The sequence below is a fragment of the Cheilinus undulatus genome, linkage group 6 (assembly GCF_018320785.1).
Source record: "Cheilinus undulatus linkage group 6, ASM1832078v1, whole genome shotgun sequence".
Lineage (NCBI taxonomy): Eukaryota > Metazoa > Chordata > Actinopteri > Labriformes > Labridae > Cheilinus > Cheilinus undulatus.
In genome coordinates, this window is record NC_054870.1 from 3,841,948 (window position 1) to 3,864,342 (window position 22,395).

The 22,395-nt window shown below is 38.7% G+C and overlaps 1 protein-coding gene across 1 annotated transcript in view; it reads left to right on the forward strand.

Annotated features, from left to right (window-relative positions):
* nvl (nuclear VCP like) overlaps window positions 1-22,395 on the forward strand; it is a 34,935-nt gene that overhangs the window by 757 nt on the left and 11,783 nt on the right. The window contains exons 2-19 of the mRNA XM_041790272.1: window positions 1,493-1,564; window positions 1,900-1,970; window positions 2,325-2,377; window positions 3,337-3,427; window positions 4,403-4,463; window positions 4,846-5,091; window positions 6,844-7,032; window positions 7,237-7,371; window positions 7,808-7,909; window positions 8,088-8,205; window positions 9,957-10,101; window positions 10,380-10,680; window positions 14,463-14,684; window positions 17,838-17,942; window positions 19,167-19,229; window positions 19,579-19,698; window positions 19,956-20,055; window positions 21,897-22,003. Of these exons, the coding sequence (XP_041646206.1) occupies window positions 1,508-1,564; window positions 1,900-1,970; window positions 2,325-2,377; window positions 3,337-3,427; window positions 4,403-4,463; window positions 4,846-5,091; window positions 6,844-7,032; window positions 7,237-7,371; window positions 7,808-7,909; window positions 8,088-8,205; window positions 9,957-10,101; window positions 10,380-10,680; window positions 14,463-14,684; window positions 17,838-17,942; window positions 19,167-19,229; window positions 19,579-19,698; window positions 19,956-20,055; window positions 21,897-22,003 (2,286 nt within the window). The 5' untranslated portion in view covers window positions 1,493-1,507. The remainder of the gene's footprint in view (window positions 1-1,492; window positions 1,565-1,899; window positions 1,971-2,324; window positions 2,378-3,336; window positions 3,428-4,402; window positions 4,464-4,845; window positions 5,092-6,843; window positions 7,033-7,236; window positions 7,372-7,807; window positions 7,910-8,087; window positions 8,206-9,956; window positions 10,102-10,379; window positions 10,681-14,462; window positions 14,685-17,837; window positions 17,943-19,166; window positions 19,230-19,578; window positions 19,699-19,955; window positions 20,056-21,896; window positions 22,004-22,395) is intronic.

Sequence of the window (22,395 nt, forward strand, 5' to 3'; positions counted from 1 at the left end):
TGAAATGATTGTATGATTAAAAAAAACGCCCCCAAGTGGATTATCAGTTACTAAAAACACCTAATGTATCAAATGAGATCCAAAAAATGTGTATGTTTTATGGAAATTTAGATTTTGGGGGGGGGGGGGGGGGGTGTCAGTAGAAAGTGAAATAAACATTTCAGTTCCAAAACAAAAAAACTAGAATATTCTGGCTATAATTTGTGTTTTCAGGCTTTAATGGGTTAATTATTGAATTCAGGTGTTTTAATCAGACCAGTTCCCACAGGTGAATATGATAACAATAATAATAATAATTAGTTTATTTATATAGCACCTTTCAAGAACAGCATGGTCACAGTGCTTTTCAAAGAGATAAAGAAAACACAGGCAATGAATGCAAATGTACAATAAGAGACAACACAGTTCTCAAAAACAGATTAAGTAAAGGCCAGACCAGACCAGTAGGTCTGAAGTTGCTTTTTAAAGGAATCAACAGTGTCTACTGATCTTAAACTCAATGGAAGAGAGTTCCAAAGAGTTGGAGCAATGACCTTAAACGCACAGTCTCCTTTGGTTTTCAGTCTGTAGCACCTAGCCATGCAGTCTCTATTTACAAACATCTGTGATCCTAAATGGGTCCTTTTGAAGAGCTCAGTGACTTTAAGTGTGGTACTGTGATGGATGCCGCCTTCGAAATAAGACTAACCATGAAATTTCCTCCCTGCTGGATACTCCACAGTCGGCTGTCTTATTATTACAAAGTGGAGGCATTTAGGAACAACAGCAACTCAGCCTTGAAGTGGAATGCTACGTAATTTCGCAGAGCACAAAAACAGCAGTGGGAGTTTCATGGAATGGGATTGCATGGCCAAGCAGCTGCATGCATAGATAGATGGATCGATCACCAAGTCCCATGCCAAGCGTCAGATGTAGTAAAGCACACTGACACTGGACTGTGGGGCGGTGGAAATGTGTTCTGTGGACTGACGGGTCACGTTTTTCTGTTTGGCAGACAGATGGGCTAGTCTGGGTTTGTCAGTCTGGACAATGCTATGTTATTTGTGGTAACAGTTTTGGGAAGACCCTTTTCTATTCAAACATGACTGTTTGTCCACTGGAGTGGACTATAAAGACATGGTTTGATGAGTGGGGTGTGGAAGAACTCGGCTGGCCCGCACAGAGTCCTTACCTCAACCCCATCAAGCACCTTTAGGATGACCTGGGACGGAGACTGAGAGCCAGGCCTTGTGGTCCAACATCAGTGCCTGACCTAATGAAAGCTCTACAGGATGAATGAGCACAAATTTCCACAAAACACTTACAGGATGGGGGGGATTCCTTTTAAAAGTACATGTATTTGCATACAATGTCAGTACAGCCCCTGTTGGTGCAAGCTACTTTTATGTAGTGTACAGACAACCGATGAAGCTTTTTGTCAGGATTTCTTAGATCCATTAATTGTTGATTGGGTCTTTTTAATGAGAATGTTATTAAAACTGTGCTTTTGCAGGCTCAGAGAACAAACATGAAGAACAGAAGTGGTGGTTGGCTGGACGGTCGGCTCAAGCAGAGAGTGGAGCAGGTATGAGTTTATAAAGTTACTCTGCTAATGCTATGTGCATTTTGGAGTTCTGCAACATTAGGCATTGTCCCCAACACACACACAGAGTCTTTGATCAAACCCTCAATATCCTACAAACAATGATTAAACAAGATACAAATGGGGCATTTCGTCACTCACATATACACACATTGGTGTGGTGTGAGAGCAGAGCTTAGATTATGAAGCTTAATAGTTCTTTGTCATTGATCATGCAAAGTCAAAGTTGCTGATTTCTGAAAGAAAGCCTCGGATGAAACAACCTGAGTCTACTGTTTTAAGGTGATGTACCCTGACTGATGTAAAATCATTTTCAGTATCTGACGTCCCACAGCAGTGAATATGTGGACCTTTCAGCTGTCGCCCTGGAGCTGCAGAGACAGTACAGGTAAGTGGTGACGGGCTGCAGTCCCAGGATGTGAGCCGGTTTTAATCATTCCTTATCTGACTTGTTTGGTAATTATTCAGTGATTGAACACAGATTGTACTGAATTATATCAAAGTTTTTTTTTTCTGTAAACTACTGATATTACCAATGAGGAGATGAATGTGTGAAACAAGTGCAACACTGTAGAGGTCAGTACAACACAAACTAAACCCCCCAAGATGAGCACAGGGGCATCTGCATGAAGTTAAATTAAGTAGATTGCAGTGCTCTCTGTGCTCTCTTTAAAAGCAGATATTGGTCACAGATTGATGTATTTGTCTGTTAATGATGTGTTGGGTTTTATTTTATCCTAAGAATGGAGTACGGCAGAAGAAACAAGACAGCGTTCAGGATCCAAGTGGAAAAAGGTAAGAGGAGCAAACATGAATGATGCTGTATGGCAGGGATCATCAACTGGCGGCTCAGGGGCCACATTAGGCCGCCCATATCTTCCCATCCGGCCCAGAGAACATGATCGGATTCAAAATATGTTCACAGGAACAAATATATAGAGGAAAACAGTTGTAGTGTTTTGGGATTTTTTTTTATGTTTAATTTTTTTTTTTATAAACTCCCTTCAGTTATAAAAACAACTCAAAAACTGAGATTTAAACAATTTAATCAGGAATTTCTTTATCCTTCATCAATTTTTCAGAAATCCACCTGTAAGCCATTTTTAGCAAATATAATGCATTTTAAACGTGTATTTATCAGTTCATTCTTTATAAAAACTGCCACTGTCTATGGAAACTTTCGACTTCAGGTGTTTTGGGAGTGCAGTTCTTTCATTTATCACTACGCAGCACAGACAACATGACAGCCACAGAAATATTTAGCTAAAATATATCAGTTGCCCCCTTGTGGCTGGCTGCAACTTAGCGACTGATTTCATTGTTATTATTGAGTCTAAAAATTGCATACATTTAAAAGAAAAAATAAATATACATATTATGTACAAAAAATGTTAATTAGACCATTTAAAAATGTCTTTAGTGCACAAAGTGCATGTTCAGGAAAAAGCTGGCCCTTGTACAGATGTAGTGGACGACCCCTGCTGTATGCGATGCTGTGACACAACTTTAGTTTGCACATATTTAGAGCGATTATTTAAACTGCTACTGCTTACCTGGAGTGCCTTTACAAGTATGACTTAGATTGTTCTAAATAATAGTTCAAGTCATTATTTTTGTAATTAAAGAGTAAGAATAAGTTTATATTTTATACTGGAAGAATAGTTATGACTAAGTGACTCATCAAATACATTGTAACCTTTCTGGAATATTCCCTGAAGGAGCTCTGATGAGTCTGTTCCATTTTCCTTTCCTAGTGTATGAAGCAATCATGAAGGAGTCAGGACTGGATGATCTGGAAAGCAAACACTTGGCTAAGAGAGCCAAACACAGCCACAATGATACTGGGTAAAGGAGGATGTCTTTCTGCTGCTGGATTTAGATGATCATGATTAAGCCTTGCTCTAAGGCAGTGATACTCAACGCCTGGCTCTTGAATGTCTTCATTTGAACTATTATTCCCCCAGAGCACCTTAAAAAGGGAAACTTTGACCTCAGAAATGATCAGTTGCAAGTCGTTTTAATCAGTTTGTTTCCCACACTTATACAGTAGGTTTTCATTGTCTAACTTGATTATCTACCTTATTTTTTGTCTGTATCTTTCCATTGCCCTTATTTCCATTTTTAGCTCTTTTTTGCCACTTTTAATCCATTTCTACTGCTTTTAGCCTATTTTGTCACTTCTTTACGCCTCTTTTCTCCCATTTTTGTCACTTTTATTTGTGTTTTGCACATTTTTACTACTATTATACTGCTTTTTGCTATTTGCATATTTTGCCCATTTTCTGCTGTTTTTTTTGCCACTTTTCACACATTTAAGTTGCTTTTTGACACTCAATACCACTTTTTCCCAATTTTTCATACTTGGATGTTTTGTGCCCATTTTTTTCTACCTGTTGCTTATATTCGACCGTTGTAGCCACTTTTTACTAATTTTTTTGCCACCTTTTGACCATTTTTGGCCACCTGTGACTCCTTTTTTGTCACTTCTCATCCATTTTTGTCACTTTCTACCCTTTTTTGGTCACTTTTTCCTCCCCATTTTTTGCCATTTTATGCATAAATTGCCCCTTTTCACCCATTTTTGCCACTTTTTCACCATATTTGCCACCTTAAACTTATCTTTAGTGCCACTTTAACCCATTTTGACCACTTTTTAACGGTTAGATTGTGGCTCTTGCAAAGGTATGTTTCAACAGTTTGCCTCTTTGGTTGAGCAGGGTTGAGTAACACTGACCTAAGGTCTCTTTATTCTCCTTCTTTCTAGCCTAATATTCCTATTTCAAAGTAGAACTAATGTCCTTCATGACTGTATGTTCACAGAGACGGGAGCAGCAGCAGCTCAGAGTCCTCTGACAGTGATGACCGAATTCTGGAGAACACTGTAAGGCTTTCTGTGTAACTTAAACTGGTATTGAATTATGAAGCATTATTTTACATGTTGAGCTCTGAGCTGAATCGCTGTCTTTGTAACATATTTGAATTATTCTTATTTATTAGATGTATAGTAAACAACAGCTACAAACAGATTCAACATGAATTGCTGTAAAAATACTCAAGGATGAGCTGTGAAAAGTAATAAAGTGTGCATTGTAGGGCTGCACTATAATTGCAGTTTTATCATTATTATAATATGATATCCTGCCATGTAATTCTGCAGAGACATGCAAGCAAAATTCCTAAACATGGTGTGTTATTTAAAAACTCTCAGACCTTGTTGACACTGAAGCTCAACCCTCCGTGTTATTGTATTTTGTCATTTACAGCCCAAAAACCACATGAACTCGTCGCTTACATCTCTGTACCGTAAGGGCCAGCCCGACTCCAGCACCTGCTCTCCCAGGAGGGATCAGCCCCCTGCCAGCAGCCCTGCAAGTACAGCTGAGCCCCCATCCAGTGCAGGGACGGTGGTTTCTACAGGAGGTTGGTTCATTGATAGAAGCAGAGGCCCAGAGAAAGGCAGCATTCTCATCGACCTGTGTGAGGAGGAGCCAGATAATACAGTAACCAATGTAAGTACAGAGGGAGGGCTTTTCTAAATAGAAACTCAAAGAACCGTCTGCTTATTTTTAGTGTAACTCAGTGGGAACTGTTTTATTTCTGAGAAAAGAAGAATGCTCACATGATTGAATTCTTTGTGATATTCAGATAACAGTTAGATGAAAAGGTGATGAACTGTTTTTTTTTCTATTTAATGACTCCTTAAACTTAATCAGAGAAGAATGACCATGATATGTTATATGTAAGAAGACATTTTTAACATGACCTTTTGACTTCGTTTCTTTATAAATGTAAAATGGGGCACATAAGGCTCTTGATGAGAAAGATCAGGCTCATACAAAGAGTTGTTATTGTGTAACAGCGAGGGAAACTTGGTATTAATTGCATGGTCTTCTTTAATTGTTGTGCTGATATCAATCCATCTTTGTTTGTGTTGCGCGAATTCATAACCCAAGTTATCTCAAGACATAAAGAGGGCAGGTCTAGACTATACTCACTGATGTGGCCTATTATAATAGACCAGATTTAATCATTAATATCATGAAAAAGAATATACCCTATTATAGTAAAGACCAGCATTGATTTATTATTTATAATTATAACAGTGAAGTAGTGTAGTTCTTGGATTCAATGAAACTGTTTTTATAATGATTAGAGATCTAAGTATGATATCAAAAGATTAAGCAATGATCACAGTAATACTAGCATTAGCATAAATAATGGCAGTGAAGAGAAAGATGTATAACAGTTGATAACAGAAATACAAAATGAGACAGTTTAAATTCACTTTAAGGTATGAGATAATTAAACTAGTTAATGGTAATGGTGATGATGATAATAATAATAAAAGTAATAATAATAATAATAAATATTATAATGGTTGTAATAATAGTAAAATAACACTAAATAATATTAATAAAAATAATGATGACATCCATGATGATAATAGTAATAATAATTATAATAATAATAACACAGTTAATAATAATCATTATTATTATAACATTATCAAAAATAATACTACTAATAATATTTATAACAACAATGTTATAATTGTAATAATGATAAAAATAATGCTAATACTAATATACTGATGATAAGAAATAAAGTAATAATAATAAGGATAATATTAAAAATTGTAATGCAAATATTAATAGTAGTAAAAGTAATGATAATAATGATAAAAATAGTAAAAGTAATAATGATAAAAAATAATGATATATTTTTTATTCATTATTTTAATCATTTGATTTTATTATTATCATGATATAATAGTAAAAAAATACTTGTTATTATATTAATAACAATATGATTATAATGATGACAGTAATAATAATAATAATAATATAGAAATAATTATAATAATTAATGATAATAATTAAAGGGATATTAATAATAAGGATAATAACAATAATGATAATTAGCAAGAGAAGAGAGCATATAGAAGCATTTAGAAAGTCCCTCTTCATCCTCACTTGAGGCTAAAGGTTTTTTAATGACGGCTAAAAAAAACTTTAAAATATTTTCTCAGGCCCATTTCTGCTAAGATAAAAGTCAAAATAATTTTGACTTTTTTAACAGTTCAAAGGTCGTCCTTTCATGACCTACAATACCATTTGGATGTTTTAAATTTAGAAATAAACTGATAAAAACAAACATCTTACTGTGGTCACTTTAAATTCTGACCCGTTACCCTGCTTTTATTTTCTACATGTCTAGCTCATGGTCTCTATCTAATGTCTTGTCTTTTTTTCTGTAATTAGCAAACCGATGTTCCCATCAGGGAGTCTGTGAAAAATCTCAGGACACACAAAAAAAGGAACAAGAGCTCTGCTGAAACCACTGATTCTCAAAGCCTGAATAAAAAAGGAGCTGCTAAAGCTAAATCTCCAGAGCTGCAGTACCCCTCTCTGAGGTTTGAGGATGTGGGAGGAAATGAAGACACGCTTACGGTTTGTACCTTCACTGTGCTTGTCTTTGTGGCTGTATCAAATGTTTTAATATAGTATTGTAAAATAAGAAGGCAGCTTCACTGGTAGCTGTATTGTCCTGTGACAGAAAGATTTAAGCCTGACAGTGATTATACACATAGCATGTTTTACTGTATATTACTCATTTGGACTGCAGCTTTATCGGCTACTATTTGGCATTTGCAGGAGGTCTGTAAGCTGCTGATCCACATACGACACCCAGAGGTCTACCAGCAGCTGGGAATGGTTCCTCCAAGAGGCTTTCTCCTCCATGGACCTCCAGGCTGTGGAAAGACGCTACTGGCCCAGGCTGTGGCAGGGGTTAGTACTGGGAAAACACCAGGCATGTGGAAAAATAAATGCACATACATGTAAACAATAACATGTACAACATTTACTTTCATCCTGATCCTGTGTTCTTAGGACACACAGCGTACTCACAGCATATAGCATTCAACACAGGTTTTATTTTAACAGCAAAGAGTTCATCACACAGCACTCAGCAGAAGTTCCTCAGTATGGTTTAGTCTTTAAAGGTGCAGTTAGGAACTTTTCTTCAGGCCTGGAGTGGCTGATCTGGAGGACCGGGAGAATTCCTGGTGGGCTGGGGTGCTTTCAGGGCTGGTGGGGCTGCCATAAAGTGCCATTTATCAGGCTGCACTCCCTAGGATGGACACAGGCAGGGGCGCTAATTCGAGCTATATTGGGTAATGGTCTATAACATGTGTTAAGGACTGTATGTGATTGGGTGTTTCAGGAACTGCAGCTGCCCATGTTGAAGGTGTCTGCTCCAGAGCTTGTGTCTGGAGTGTCTGGGGAGTCTGAACAGAAGCTAAGAGAGCTGTTTGACCTGGCTGTGGTAAATATCTTTTTCTTTTTTAACATCCTGGAGACTGGAAACAGATTTTCTGTGCTTTCTTTAGTGACTGATCATGTCCTGGCTAAACATTTTATAACTAGTCTGTAGATAACAGCGACCACGTCAGATTGCATTGTTACGATTGAAATGCTTTATTCTTTGGATCTCTCCCCTCCAGAGCTCTGCTCCATGTATCCTGTTCATAGACGAGATCGATGCCATCACCCCAAAGAGAGAGGTGGCTTCTAAAGACATGGAGAGGAGGATTGTTGCTCAGCTGCTCACCTGCATGGATGGTAACAAAGAAAAAGATGTCACACCTTTGAGTCTCTGTCACTAACACTACCAATCAGAATAGGTGATTGTGGTAAATCAGCTATTTTGCCACTCACTCTCTGGTCATGGTAGTATTTAGGTCATAAGCAGAAATTTAACATGGATGTTGTCCCACATGTCTGATTTTCCTTTAAATAACCCTCCGACACATCAGACTAATATTACAGGAACCCTTTAACCCTTATTCTACCCAGTCTGTGTGAATCTTTCTAATCACATTAGACATTATTACCAAGGAATGCTGTCTAAAATATTTAAATAAGCATAATTACCTTTCTACTTTCATAAAATACCATTTATTTTTCTGTATGTGACTGACTGACTGACCAACTGACTGACTTTACTTTCAGAGTCGTACATACAGAGTTGGGTTTAGTTGTACTGAAAGCCCTCAGTAATGGCTGCCTCCACTGCGGTACGTACCTCAGATATAGCTTCAGCATAGCATCCCTTTTACTAGAACTGGACCACATTTCTGTATGAAAAAAAGAATAAAAATAACACTAAAAGCGTCTCATGTTGGGAAAGACTCTTCTGCTGACCTGCTCCAGCATGGGTATGTAATAGTTAATGGGAAAGGGATACTTGCTGTGAGTGGTTGTATACAGTGGCTGCTAGTGGAGTGATGAGCTCAGACTTAGCCACGGCGGCGGTTGTGTTGGAACTGGACAACATTTCTTTATTAAAACAAGGGCAGAGAGCAAAACTTAAAGTTTTCCATGAGAGAAAAGGTGTTTTCACTTTACTCCCTGTCTGCTTCGGCATGGGTTTGCAATCGCTACGGTGGGCTTGTCCGGTGTATCCAGGGACTGTAGCCACAGTAGCTGTTAGCTTGCATGTAGCTGTAGGAAAGCAGCAGTTTAATCAGAACTGGACCACATTTGTTTTTAAAACCAGAGCAAAAAGCCACATCGAAAGCTTGTCTTGGCAGAGACGATGTTTTTGCACATCTCCTGACAGGCCTTGACATCAATTTTAGATGAAGCTCTGTCATTAACAATCTGAGGCAGCGTTGGCCTGCACAAGAGTAGCTCATGCGCACAATGCATTAGCCCGTCATGACTGTGACAGACAGAACATTCCCCCAATCACCTTCTGAAGATTCTCTGACAAAATCCTGCCCTTCCCAAACATTTTCTATGGGAGCTTTACCAGATGTATGTCAGATATATTCATGCAATGGATATGAGTCGATCTGGTGTGTCAGGTTAGCTGTTTCCTGCTGACAGTGTTTTATGTTTTAAACTTTTAGGGTCCTTCAATTCTCAACCCACAGACAGAAGGGACAGCACAGTTGCACACTGTAAAATATTGTCATTGTGCCAGAACTCACAATTCAGTCAGGCATTTCAACAGGCATCCTAGATAGTTGTAGTCAGCCATATTAACTCATTTGAAAAATGAAGACTGCTCCTGCAGGCAGCTCACCTTGTATCTTGAATGGACTCACACAGAATGCTTTAAATATAACTTTACCCATTCTGAATACATCGATGCCCAAACATTAGCTGCACATGCAGCTTGTCTCCACGCAGACGTCATTGTTATTCAGAAATTGGGGAACTTTGGCTTTTATTAAAGTGTTGCTCTTCACTGACACTGGTTTAGCTGCTGCTAGAGTTTTCATTCTCAGACAAGAGAAGGTTACTGTAGAATGAAAGGGTTTCATGATGATGCCTTCACTGACTTTCATTTTTCTCCTGCTTGACAGACTTGAACAGTTTAACAGTGACAGCACAGGTCCTGGTCATCGGTGCGACCAACAGGCCAGACTCTCTGGACCCTGCCCTCCGCAGAGCTGGGCGCTTTGACCGAGAGATCTGTTTGGGTATCCCTGATGAAGCAGCTCGCTTCAGGTCAGCAACACAGGATTACACAGATCTAACAATTTGAACAAGATAAAATTCATGATGTGGATTATCTTTCACAGTTGTCACCTTCTGGATGGTTCTAGCAATGATCTATGAATCACTGACTTTATTTCTGACTTCCTGTTTCCTTACTGTGTATGATTGATGCTCTTCAGGACTGTGAGATCTTCCACAACTCCCACTTTTCTTTTCTAAAGCTGCCTTTAGATACTGAAGATGCTGATATTCACAGAGTGATGTGCCAATGTCTTGTGCTCCACCAGGATCTTGAAGACATTGTGTAGAAAGCTGAAGCTGCCAGAGGATTTTGACTACCAGAAGCTAGCCCGCCTCACCCCTGGCTATGTTGGTGCAGACCTCATGGCTTTGTGCCGAGAAGCTGCCATGACTGCTGTAAACAGGGTTCTGCTGGAAACAAGGAGACAGCCACAGAGCCAGAGATCAGCTGAGGAGATACCAAGCAGAGCTCAGGTGGACGCTGCTGTGACGAATGAAGAGGCCAAAGAACAACAGACAACAGAAACCTACCGAGCTCAGGAAGAAGCTACTGAGAATCACCAGCAGGTAGGAAGAGCTCAGAGATTTTACAAACTCCTGAGATTTTACTAAACCAGCCATCCTCTGAGATAGACTGTCTGGATGTGTGTACTGATCTGCTGGTCGAGACCTGCTAGATCTCCAGTGAACACTTTGTTTATGAGGGCTGGCAGATTTTTTTTGGTAACTTACCAGTTGTTTACAAGATGTGAATATGTTATACATCATCGGAAAGCTCTGATTCTCAGGATTCTGACGATGGCAACCATTCCAGGATTAAACCACCACAGCAGACACAATTAATGCATTTGTCAGAATACAAACAAACAATAATAAAAGTGACACAGCTCTCCTGATCATAATATTCCATCATCCAAGAGTCCAAACAATCTAAATACAGTCACATTTTTAGCCACAAAACAGGATTGCACCTTTAACGATCCCCAGCCTGTTTTCTATCATTTAAAATTTGCCTTTGTTGTTCTCAGTAGTCTAATATATTTGCTTTAATGTCTTTTTTTCCAGGCAGTTATCTGCAATGTTATATTGAAAAATGTCTGCCAACCTAGATCCCTGTTTGAGTCTCCAGGTTGAAAACACCTGTACTTTTCCTCATTGAAACAGCGGTCAAATCCTCATTTTCTGTTCTATTTTCATATATTTTTAAATTCAGCTAGCTAAGGCTGCATTCTTTAGTCTTGTTGAGTTTTCCAGCTTAGTCCTCCCAGCTAAAGTCATCTACAGGAATCTGTTTCACAACACAAATTCAGACAGGACATAAACTTTTTTTTTTTCTTTGCATCACCAGTAGCACCTACGGTGAATCTGGATATTTGGGAAGAATCTTGTGAAGAGTTTTGTACTCTAATGCAGCATTTCTCAAACGGTGTGCCGTGGCACACTGGTGTGCCTTGAGACAAGTCTAGGGGTGCCTTGATAAATTCGTCTGACTTTACATAATTACTGCAACTATGCAACAACTAAAGAGACTATAACCAATGTCCTTACTGCATGCAAGCATTACACATTGCATTGCATCATATAGCATTGCATGCTCACTGTTCATCTGTTATCTGTTAGATATGCAAATGTAAATTTACATGTAAAAACATAGTTTTGTCTCCATGTTAGTCACACCATAAAAATTCATAAATGAGTGTGGAGAATATCCATGCAACACGCTCCTCTTTGTAAAACAAGCTAACAAGTTTCGTGAGTGAGAAATGTGGAAGAAAATTAAGAATATCCTCTGGTGGGACACTCCTGGTGTCTTCTCATCCTTTGTGCAACCTCTTCCCTTGTTACTTGTCCATCTTAATAGGAGCGACAGAGAGAAAATAGGAACAGGGTGACTGGGGATAAACCTGGGGAGCTGCAGTGCATCACTTGCAGGGTGTCAGGATGCTACAAAAGGAAACTCTGTAACCAAACTGATGTAGCTAGCACTTGCTCACATTGCATGCAGTTGGGACTGAGACATGTTGCTACTTGCTACACATGCTAAAGAGGCTATTTTGCAAGGACATTAATATGGTGTGCCTTGAGACGTCAGCTTGCTTTTTGGTGTGCCTTGGGCAAAAAAAGTTTGAAAACCATTGCTCTAATGGTTCAAACACAGCATTCAGTTTAATTTGGGTATTCCTGGATAGGCATTTTTGACTGATTTTACTTGCAGTGTATGTGCACCAAAAACCCAGCATGGCATCGACCAAAATAATTCAGGTTTGTAAAAACCATGTATAAGCAAACCTGCACACAATGCTCCATTCTATGACTCCTGATCCACCTAAAGATGTGTGCATGGAGATAGTCCTCATGTTCCTCCCTCTGCATACCCAACCATAAACAGTCCATGTAAAGAGCCGGCAGATCGAAAGGTTTACTCAGAAAATGACATCCAGCAGAAAAAAGGAAGAAAACAAATGTACTAACTCAAATCAAGGTGCAGTGTTCATGCAGCAGCCTGAATATTTCCAAAGGAGGTTTGAAGCCATGGTAAACATCTGGTGCATGTAATCAGATTTATATAACACAACACTGAACCTTCTGTCAAACCCTGTAAACCTGTACCTGCAATTTAAATTTGTTTAAGATCAGAACTTTTTTTAAATATATTTTTATTGAATTTTCCTGGATATACAGTGCTTAACAAATTTATTAGACCACCACCCAAAGTAAGGTTTATGCCACAGCTGCCCTAAATAAACAGCATTGGTAATTACCAAAATCATTTTTATGTTTCTGAAATGGTTAATACACCAATATGTAGAAGCTCTTTAACTGAAATGATATTTTTAATGCTAAAATATCATTATTATTGTTATTCATGAATTTTCAAATGTACTGATTTACAAAAAAACTAAAAAATAGTATAGCAAATTATTATTTCTTGATTAATATGTCAAATTATAGTTATTTACTTGCGTTCCTGAGCAGAAAAATGAGTTTTAGTGGTTGAATGTTATGCTTGATTCATATCTGACTTCTCAGAGAAGCCCAGTGAGCTGGCTCAAATTTGGGTGTAAAAAGGTGAATTCAGTTTGAAATTCCTCATTCCTGTTCAAAATGGTAAAACGTTTTTACTTTTAGTTCTTAGTTTTAAACAAGTTTTTGAAAGATTTCTGAAATATTTATGTTTTCTCGTTTTTATGACGGGGGTCTAAATTTGTTAAGCACTGCACATTCATAATGATCAGAGGCACAACAGTCAAAGTTAGACTAGAACAGAACATTTAGGGTTCTGGTGGAACTTACCAAAACACCACTAGAACAGCAACAAAAACCTCCCCAAGAACACAGACGTGTAAAAGAGTAGGTACATCACAACTAAGATAAAAATCATTAAAATAAGGATAACATTTGATAAATAAGAAATTGAGGATTGAATTAAAATGTTAGAAAAGGTAAAAAAAACAAAACAAAAAAAAGCAAATAAGAACATCCACACACACACACCCACACTCACGGGGGAGAGGGCTCCAGTTGCACACATAGGTGAAGTGTAGCCAGTGAAAGTATTTTAATATGTCAAATCTGCTGGGTGTTAATCAGTCCAACTGCAGACCATCAAGATTCCTGATAAAGTTCATTAAACTATCCCAAGTGCTGTGGAAGTTCTGGAGGGTGCTATTTACACTGTATCGGATCTTTTCCAATTGAAGATTAGACATAAAAATATGGATCAGATGAGTTTGGGTAGGTGTAATATCAACCACCGTGCTAATAGGGAGGAGAACGCAAGAGCATTATTCTAAAATCAGAACTTTAAGAAGTAAATCATGAATAACGAAGATGAAACAAGGAGGGGTTAGGAACATAGTGTCAGGTATGCATGTTAAAGGTTCTGCTGCCACACACACATGGGTTTGCTTAGAGTTTGAGAGTCAAAGTCTGGTCTTTAGACGTCCTAATTCTTTCACTTTGCCTCTGCATTTCCTGCTGGGTGATATGAAGCTATTTGCCTGAAGCTTTACTGCAGTCATCTTTGCCATGTCTGGGGTTCTGTTTAGTTTAGTTCATGTGTTATTTTGTTGTTGTTTCTCAGTGGGGTGAGTTTGAATATTTAATAAACTTTTTTGAAATAAAATGTTGCGAATTTAGGGTAAACCTTAAAACAGCACGTGTGAATACAAGTCTGAAAACTTCTATGTATGTTTTAGTAAAATCAGCACCTAAAGAACTTTACATTGAGAAGTTTTCCCACTGATAAAGTCGGTCTACCACGCTGGTTTTATTCCCCGTACATCCCTGATTTATTTAGACCTCTCTCGCCTCTCTGTGGTGTCCTGATGGGTTTTTACTCTCTGCAGCAGGGGGAGCTGTGGGAATTGTTGTGCCTGCTGAAGAACACAGAGACGCTGTCAGAGGAAGAACTGGCCGGCATAAACATCCTCATGTCAGACTTTCAGATCTCTCTGTCCAGCGTCCAACCATCAGCCAAGAGGGAGGGCTTCGCCACGGTGCCTGACGTCACCTGGGAGGATGTGGGAGCCCTGCAGGACATCAGAGAGGAGCTCACCATGGCTATACTGGTAGGCAACAGGGGTCTGTTTAAGCCTCTCTGTCTATTACTCTCTGCAGTATTTATAAAGAAGTTTATACTGCAGCATGAAAGGGAAGAGGGGTCATAGCAGTATTTCTGCTGGGTTAACTCTAACATTCAAACATATCACGAGTCTCAGTCAACAGGCATAATTTCTTTCTAGCTATGTGGGGGTGCTCAACATCTCATTTTATGGAGTTTCTCCAAACAAATCAAGACTCAGCGCTTATAGTGGTATAAATATGAACTTGATGATACTTGTTCATGCATTTCTTTGCATGCATTTCAAACGTTATTCTCCCTGTAGTTTTTCAGAGGTTTAGTGTGTTTCTTTTTATCCAAAAAGTCACTTTGCTTTTTATTCTTTTTCTCTGCATTTTGCAGCAAAAAAGTTTGTTTTACAGTAATGTAAAGGAAGCCCTAAACATGATACTTGATTTTCACTTCCTGTTATTTATATCATCGAGGGATTCACACTAACATTGAGAGTAAAATCCCAGACACCTGTACGCCTGTCTGTATATTAAAGATGTTTACTAGTATTGTGTATGCCACTTTGTTTGAAGCGTGTCTGACAGTGGCCTCATTATAGTTGTAGCTGTATGAACATTATCATGTTTCTGTGAGAAATAAGAGAATTCAAAATTTTTTACCGGGCTACTCTGGTTTTCTTTTTCATTCTAAGCCAGGGCTCCTGACCCAAACTTCCAAAAATACATCATGAATAGACAAAATGTCTACATAATTAATAATAAATGAATAAATAAATAAACTAATACATTTACCATGACTTTTGTGCTGTTTTATATTCTCAACAGCTCATTTCTATCAGTAAAAAGCAGGAGTTTAATTTTTGTGGCAGTGTGGAGTATTTTAAATGTATTTATACATCACATCTAATGTTAAGCATGCTTTTAAATAAGCAAATCCATCTGTGTTCTATTTAATATTTGTTTTTAAAAATGCTGACAAAAATCTAATCTGTGATAAAAGCTGTAAAATAAGTGGAACAAGTAAAACAGTATTTGCTGGTGTGACAGTTAGAGATAGCTATTAAGCTGAAGACTTTCTCACAAAAAGTGTTTTTGGTTTTAATTTGTAGACCATTTTTGTGCTGCTTTGAGTAGGGATGCATGATATTATCAGTGTGATATTGGTAATCGCAGATATTAGCTTTAAAAGTGAACTGTTAGTGATATTTTGGCTATAAAACTCTGCCTAAATCAGCTGTAATATTGGCCATGTGAAAAATAAGGTACTGGAGTTTAAGGCTGGACCAACAAACCTGCAGCAGCTGACCTCTTTTCTTTATTCACCATTATTCTTTAAACTTTAGAGTTTTTTAAGGACTTAAGTTTGATCATTTGTTCATCCTTAAACTTTAAATAGCGTGATTTAAGGACTAGAGCAGGTCCATTTTGGGTCCCATCTAGGGCTGAACGATTAAAAAAAAAGAATCTAATTGCAATTTTTACTCCCAATATTGTGATTGTGATTTAATATGCGTTTATTTTTAGGTTCCTCGTCTTATGTGTTGTTCATCAAACACAAGCAAGAAATCATTCCATATTCTAATGAGCACAGTAAAAGATTAACTAGGAATAAACGCTTTAGAAAAAAATATATATAATTGCATTTTTGGCTCATGTAGCAAATCTGTTATCAATTGATATATTGAAGGGTATGATAATTTTTTATGTAATTCTCATTTTGATTGAGAAAAACATATACATGAACAAGAAAAGTAGGACTTTTTGTAAAAAGAAAAGACTTTAATGTTTGCATAATGTGTAGAACATAACAGCTCTGCTGCAAAAAAGAAAAAAGGTTGTATCAAACTGGTATTTTGAGACATTTCAAGCTTTAATATTTCAGGCTAAATGAATATGAACTATTGAAATATTGAAAATTGCAGCATGCCAAATTGTGATTTAATCTAATTTGCGATCAATTGCCCAGCCCTAGTCACATCCCTAAATTTGTGAAAGGCTGCTCTAAGCTATGAGCCTTCTGTGTTGTAAATGGACGTGTAATCTGGCATAAAGCTTGCCATAATGCAGGCGTGATGAGTGAAAACAAGGATGGATCAAGCCCTATCAGAGATTAAATTATTATTCTGGGTCTAGAATTTAAATAGTTCATTTACCCGGTGTATCTGAGGTGTTGCAAATATGAATATGAATCAGCTAGTGCAAGAAAACAAGAGATTCATGGGTATTCATGTCCCCTTTTTTGGGGGCCCCTCTAATTCTAATATTGTTTATGTTTTATTCTCCACCTTGTATTTGTGTTTCTTCACTAACCACAGTGATTTACTCTTTCTTTACTTGAGTCCACGACCCACACGGCTCTACACCTCTGCCTTTTTTTGCACATGGCCTCTCGCTCATAGCTTTCTCTATCCGTCTTTTTCTTCTTCTTTGTGCCTGTGTACAAATTAGTGTTTTGAATCTGATATAACAAACAATCTCTGTTTATCTTGCTCTCGTTCACTCTCTCTCACTATCCCCTTCTCTGTGTTTAGTGCTCTGCGGAGTGAATTTTTACTGTTACGTGATGGGCAGAGGGAGGCTGAGGTTCACGCCTGTTAAACTAACATGGATGAAGAACTTTCTCTTAAACATAACTAAAATAAAGGGCTAAAGTCAGTTGGCATTTATACTTCAGTACCCTTTCACTTACATTGGCATCCTGCACAAACACAGTCTCTGACACAGTCATCTGGCCCCTCACAGACTGTAGTTAGAGGTGGGGTGAAACCTCTGTTCCTTGTTCTTTCTGTGTTTCCTCACGAAAGCTCTTCCTGTTTTTATCTTCAGTATGATTCAACCACCCTGCACCCTGCGTGACCCAATCTCTGTCACAGATGGGACTCAGAAAGCCCCCACTGATTAATGCATGGGCAAACTATTAAGGAGAGATCTCTGATTGCCATGCAGCTTTTTTATTAGAAACTGTGATGAATCACCTGTGGGTCTAACCTCTTCCCTTCAGCCAGACCCTGTCCTGTCCTTTTCTGGTTCCCCAGGTGCATGATTGCACTTTGACTGGGATTTCTGAGTAAAGTTGTGAATGTTTTACCTGACTGACTGTCATTCACTGACAAAGAATAATAAAAGTTGTTCAATTTTGTGTGTTGTAGGCTCCTGTGCGTTCTCCAGAGCAGTTCAGAGCTCTGGGGCTCTCTGCTCCATCTGGTGTGCTGCTGGCTGGACCCCCAGGATGTGGAAAAACACTTCTCGCTAAGGTTCCCCTACTTGGAGTAGTTTAACTGCATTTTTTCCCTCCTAAATATGTTTAGTGTAGCATTATGAGCCATCTCTGTATCACCCCTTTACCAGTGTTTTCTTCTCTAGTCTTTCAGTTTTAACAGAGGTGAGGCCTTTATGTCTGATGGCTTAAAAAAAATCAGTCTTTTAGGTGGCCCTCAGAAGGCCCTAAAGCAATGGTTTTCAAACTTTTTTTGCCCAAGTCACACCAAAAAGCAAGCTGACGTCTCAAGGCACACCATATTAATGTCCTTGCAAAATAGCCTCTTTAGCATGTGTAGCAAGTAGCAACATGTCTCAGTCCCAACTGCATGCAATGTGAGCAAGTGCTAGCTACATCAGTTTGGTTACAGAGTTTTCTTTTGTAGCCTCCTGACACCCTGCAAGTGATGCACTGCAACTCCCCAGGTTTATCCCCAGTCACCCTGTTCCTATTTTCTTTCTGTCGCTCCTATTAAGATGGACAAGTAACAAGGGAAGAGGTTGCACAAATGGTGACAGGACACCAGGAGTGTCCCACCAGAGGATATTCTTAATTTTCCTCCACTTTTCTCACTCACGAAACTTGTTAGCTTGTTTTACAAAGAGGAGCGTGTTGCATGGATATTCTCCATACCCATTTATGAATTTTTATGGTGTGACTAACATGGAGACAAAACTATGTTTTTACATGTAAATTTACATTTGCATATTTAACAGATATCAGATGAACAGTTAGCATGCAATGCTATATGATGCAATGCAACGTGTAATGCTTGCATGCAGTAAGGACATTGGTTATAGTCTCTTTAGTTGTTGCATAGTTGTAGTACTTATGTAAAGTCAGACGAATTTATCAAGGCACCCCTAGACTTGTCTCAAGGCACACCAGTGTGCCACGGCACACTGTTTGAGAACCACTGCCCTAAAGGTATCAGTTCATGCAGAAATAAAGTGATAGTTTGACACTAAGCTAACAAAGAGGACCTATCACTCATGGGAAATCTTCTTTATTTGCATTATTTGGTGAGTGAAATGAGAAAGCCAGTATTAACTGTATGGCTTGACTTTTCTGAAACTCTTCTGCTGGGGAAAAAAAGTTTACATGGCTGTCCAAAATATAAAAATACACAGATGAAGAGTGTTTCTCAGCTCTTTGGCATGTGATAAATACAGTCCTCCTGGCTCCACATTTTTTCAATGATACTCTTGTCTCCTCCCAGGCTGTGGCCAATGAATCTGGTCTCAACTTCATCTCTGTCAAGGGTCCAGAGCTACTCAACATGGTGAGTCGCTGAGCTGTAGGACTGAAGTCAAGGTCTCAAGGTCTTTGCTGCTGAAAAAACACTCCAGTACTGGATGTTTGCATGTCTAACAAAGAAATAATCTACCAAACACTCATCTACTTTACTTTTTGTGCTAAGTTTAGTTTGTTCAGCCAGTAAGGGCACTCTGCCATAGCTCATGTTCACCTCAACAGTAAGTTCAGACACAGACATTTGTTTTTCACTCCTTTGCTTTAACTTTTGCAGAGCCATTTTTATCACAGGACCCTGCCTAGCGTGTCTATTCAGACTGAGCTGATATTAGAACTGTTGTGTTAAACCAACTGATGGATCTCGTCTGTTTGTGCAGTATGTGGGAGAGAGTGAGCGGGCCGTCAGACAGGTTTTCCAGAGAGGACGAAACTCAGCTCCTTGTGTCATCTTCTTTGATGAGATTGATGCTCTGTGCCCACGCCGCTCAGGCCACGAGGTGAGAGGGAGGGGAAAGACCTCTAGAGCATGATGTTTAAGGTATTAGATCCTGAAATTCACACACTGGCCACTTCATGGAGTGTCCTTTAAAGTGACACAAGCAGCACCAAGTAGTAATTTCAGTGAATGACTTAGCGACTGCAGCCTTGTCAGGCTACAGGATTTATTTACTTAAATAGATGCAATGTGATTTTAAGATTAATTTTGGTTATCTGTGTTTGTGCAAAAATAAAAGTGTTATTTTTCTTTGTACAGTCTGGAGCCAGTGTGCGTGTTGTCAACCAGCTCCTGACAGAGATGGATGGCCTAGAGACGCGACGACAGGTCTTCATCATGGCTGCAACAAACAGACCAGGTACAGAAGACATACTGAACTGACCGTTTGTGAAGCCATGCCCTCCTTGGTTGGACAAAATCTGTTGTCACCAACAATTTCTTAATTTTGACTAACTTTGATTTATATGTACTCGATTATAAACTTGGCTAAACTCAAAGTTAAGTTAAAAACACGCTAACTTGCATTAACTTTAATAAAAGTATTTTTTGTCGCATGATTAGCGCATGCACGGTCTTTATGACCCTCGACCCATCCTGTAGTTTGTGAGATCAGGATGCGGTGCCATAGTGATGTTGACTGCAAGCGAGCAGAAATGGATAAAGGACAGAAACTCTGTAATGGCGAGATCAGCTTTAAGATCCTTCCAGATAATTCTTTAGCTATTTGCACTTACTGTCAATGTGATTTGAGTCCCCCAGAGTTTGTAGAGTCTTAGGGCGCACTCACACTAGGCCCTGGGCCCGTTGAAGCCTAAAATCCGATACGTTTGGCCAGTATGAGGGCACTGCCTAGGCACGGATGAAAGTGAAGGAGCACAAGCGTGGGAATGTGACGTTACGTGAATTAACAACAGAAAGACCCGCTTCAGAGCGCAGAGAGCACGCCAGGCCGCAGCTGCATGCTCAACAGACACAAGAGAGAGGCTGATAGAGACAGCAGGATTTTTCTAGAGAGGCAGACAGAAAACTCTATATTTTGTCTCATTGTATTTTAACAAGTTACAAAAATTTTATCAGAGCTGAAGAATTCACTTCGCACAGCTCCACTACAACCTCATTGTAATGGATCCCAGTCCAGCCCACATTTCTGACCAGTTTGTAGCAAAGTCAGGCTTTAACGACCGCGAGGGTGTTTTGGTTTGTGAAATAAAGCTTCTTCCCTTGACTAAGCCACAAACAGTAGCTCACAGGATAACAAACACCTTTCATCCTGCGTGTGTAAAGGAGAGTCTGCAGAATACACAGACAGGTGTGTGCAGGGGTTAATCACACGGCTTATATACCTCTCATTATTTTGAAGTTAATGTATGTAGTAGGGTTTTTGTCTTGATTGAGGCAACAGCAGAAAAGCCTACCTCACACGAGTAAGATGCTACTAAAGAGAAGACTGTGGTTCAGGCTCTGGTGTCTAGCAGGGGTACTTTCCCACTTTGGTCCAAAATGCCGACGATTTCTTAGACTTAAACTGCAACCACATCAAGGCTGACATCAGAACTGCTCCTCTTCTCCAATGCTGAAGCCACCAGCTGTTGTTGCTTTGCTGGCAAAATATTCCTATATTTAGCATGGATGAATTAATTGATGTGCGATTAATCATGAGTTAACTATAAAAGTTGTGAAATCAATCACAATTAAACATTTTAATGTCTTGACAGCCCTAATAAAAACATATTATAAATCTTGAAAATATTACTAATGTCTGCATTTAGCGATGTAGGCTAATGTTAGCATATCAACAAAAAAGCTAGGATGAATGTTTTTTTTAAGGTGAACATTAGTGGGAAGAAACTACTCCACAAAATAACCTTATTAAACCGACCCCCTAAAGAAAATAATAAAAAATCCATTAAAACAAAAGAACTTTTGTTCCTTCCTCTCCTCAGACTTATGTCAGGGTCATTTTAGCAGGGTCCAGACTCTTGGGTTCAGAAACACTGAATCACTTTATTTAACTGTAGAGCTGTGTGGAGTCCAAAGGTTATCAATAATCTTTGCTGCAGATTCTGATAAATGTTTGCACAAGCTGAGTTTGTGAGGGAGAAATTTAGATTAAAAATTAAGATTTAAATTCCTCCTCAACCACTAGGGATTATGTACTGATATAATACGTGTTGGTTTCTTTGTCTCATCTCCCACCAGATATCATCGATCCTGCCATACTGAGGCCAGGCCGTCTTGATAAAACCTTGTATGTGGGTCTTCCTCCTCCAGCAGACCGCCATGCTATCCTGCAAACCATTACAAAGGTACATCTGAAGCAGAGACACCAGAGGGGACCCCTGAGTAGACAAAAACACATTTACAAAGAAATTTGTATTCTTAAGAACAATTTTTGAGCTTCTTTTGTGAGCATGGGGTAAATCAGTCAAACCTATCACTAACTTTATTTAAACTGTCATACATCATATGTTTTCGTCAGAGGTGGACATCGGTAATTATAATGTCACCATGTTAATCTGTTAACTCAGTGGTTTTCGAAGTGTGGAAGAGTGAGCCTCCCCTAAGAAGAAATTATTCGTTCGGTGGACCCCCACCCACAAAAAGGATTCAAATTGAAAAAAGAAAATTTACCAACATTTCAAACATTTATGTCTAACCTTAAAACATTTTTAACATTAATATATTTTAGATATTTTGG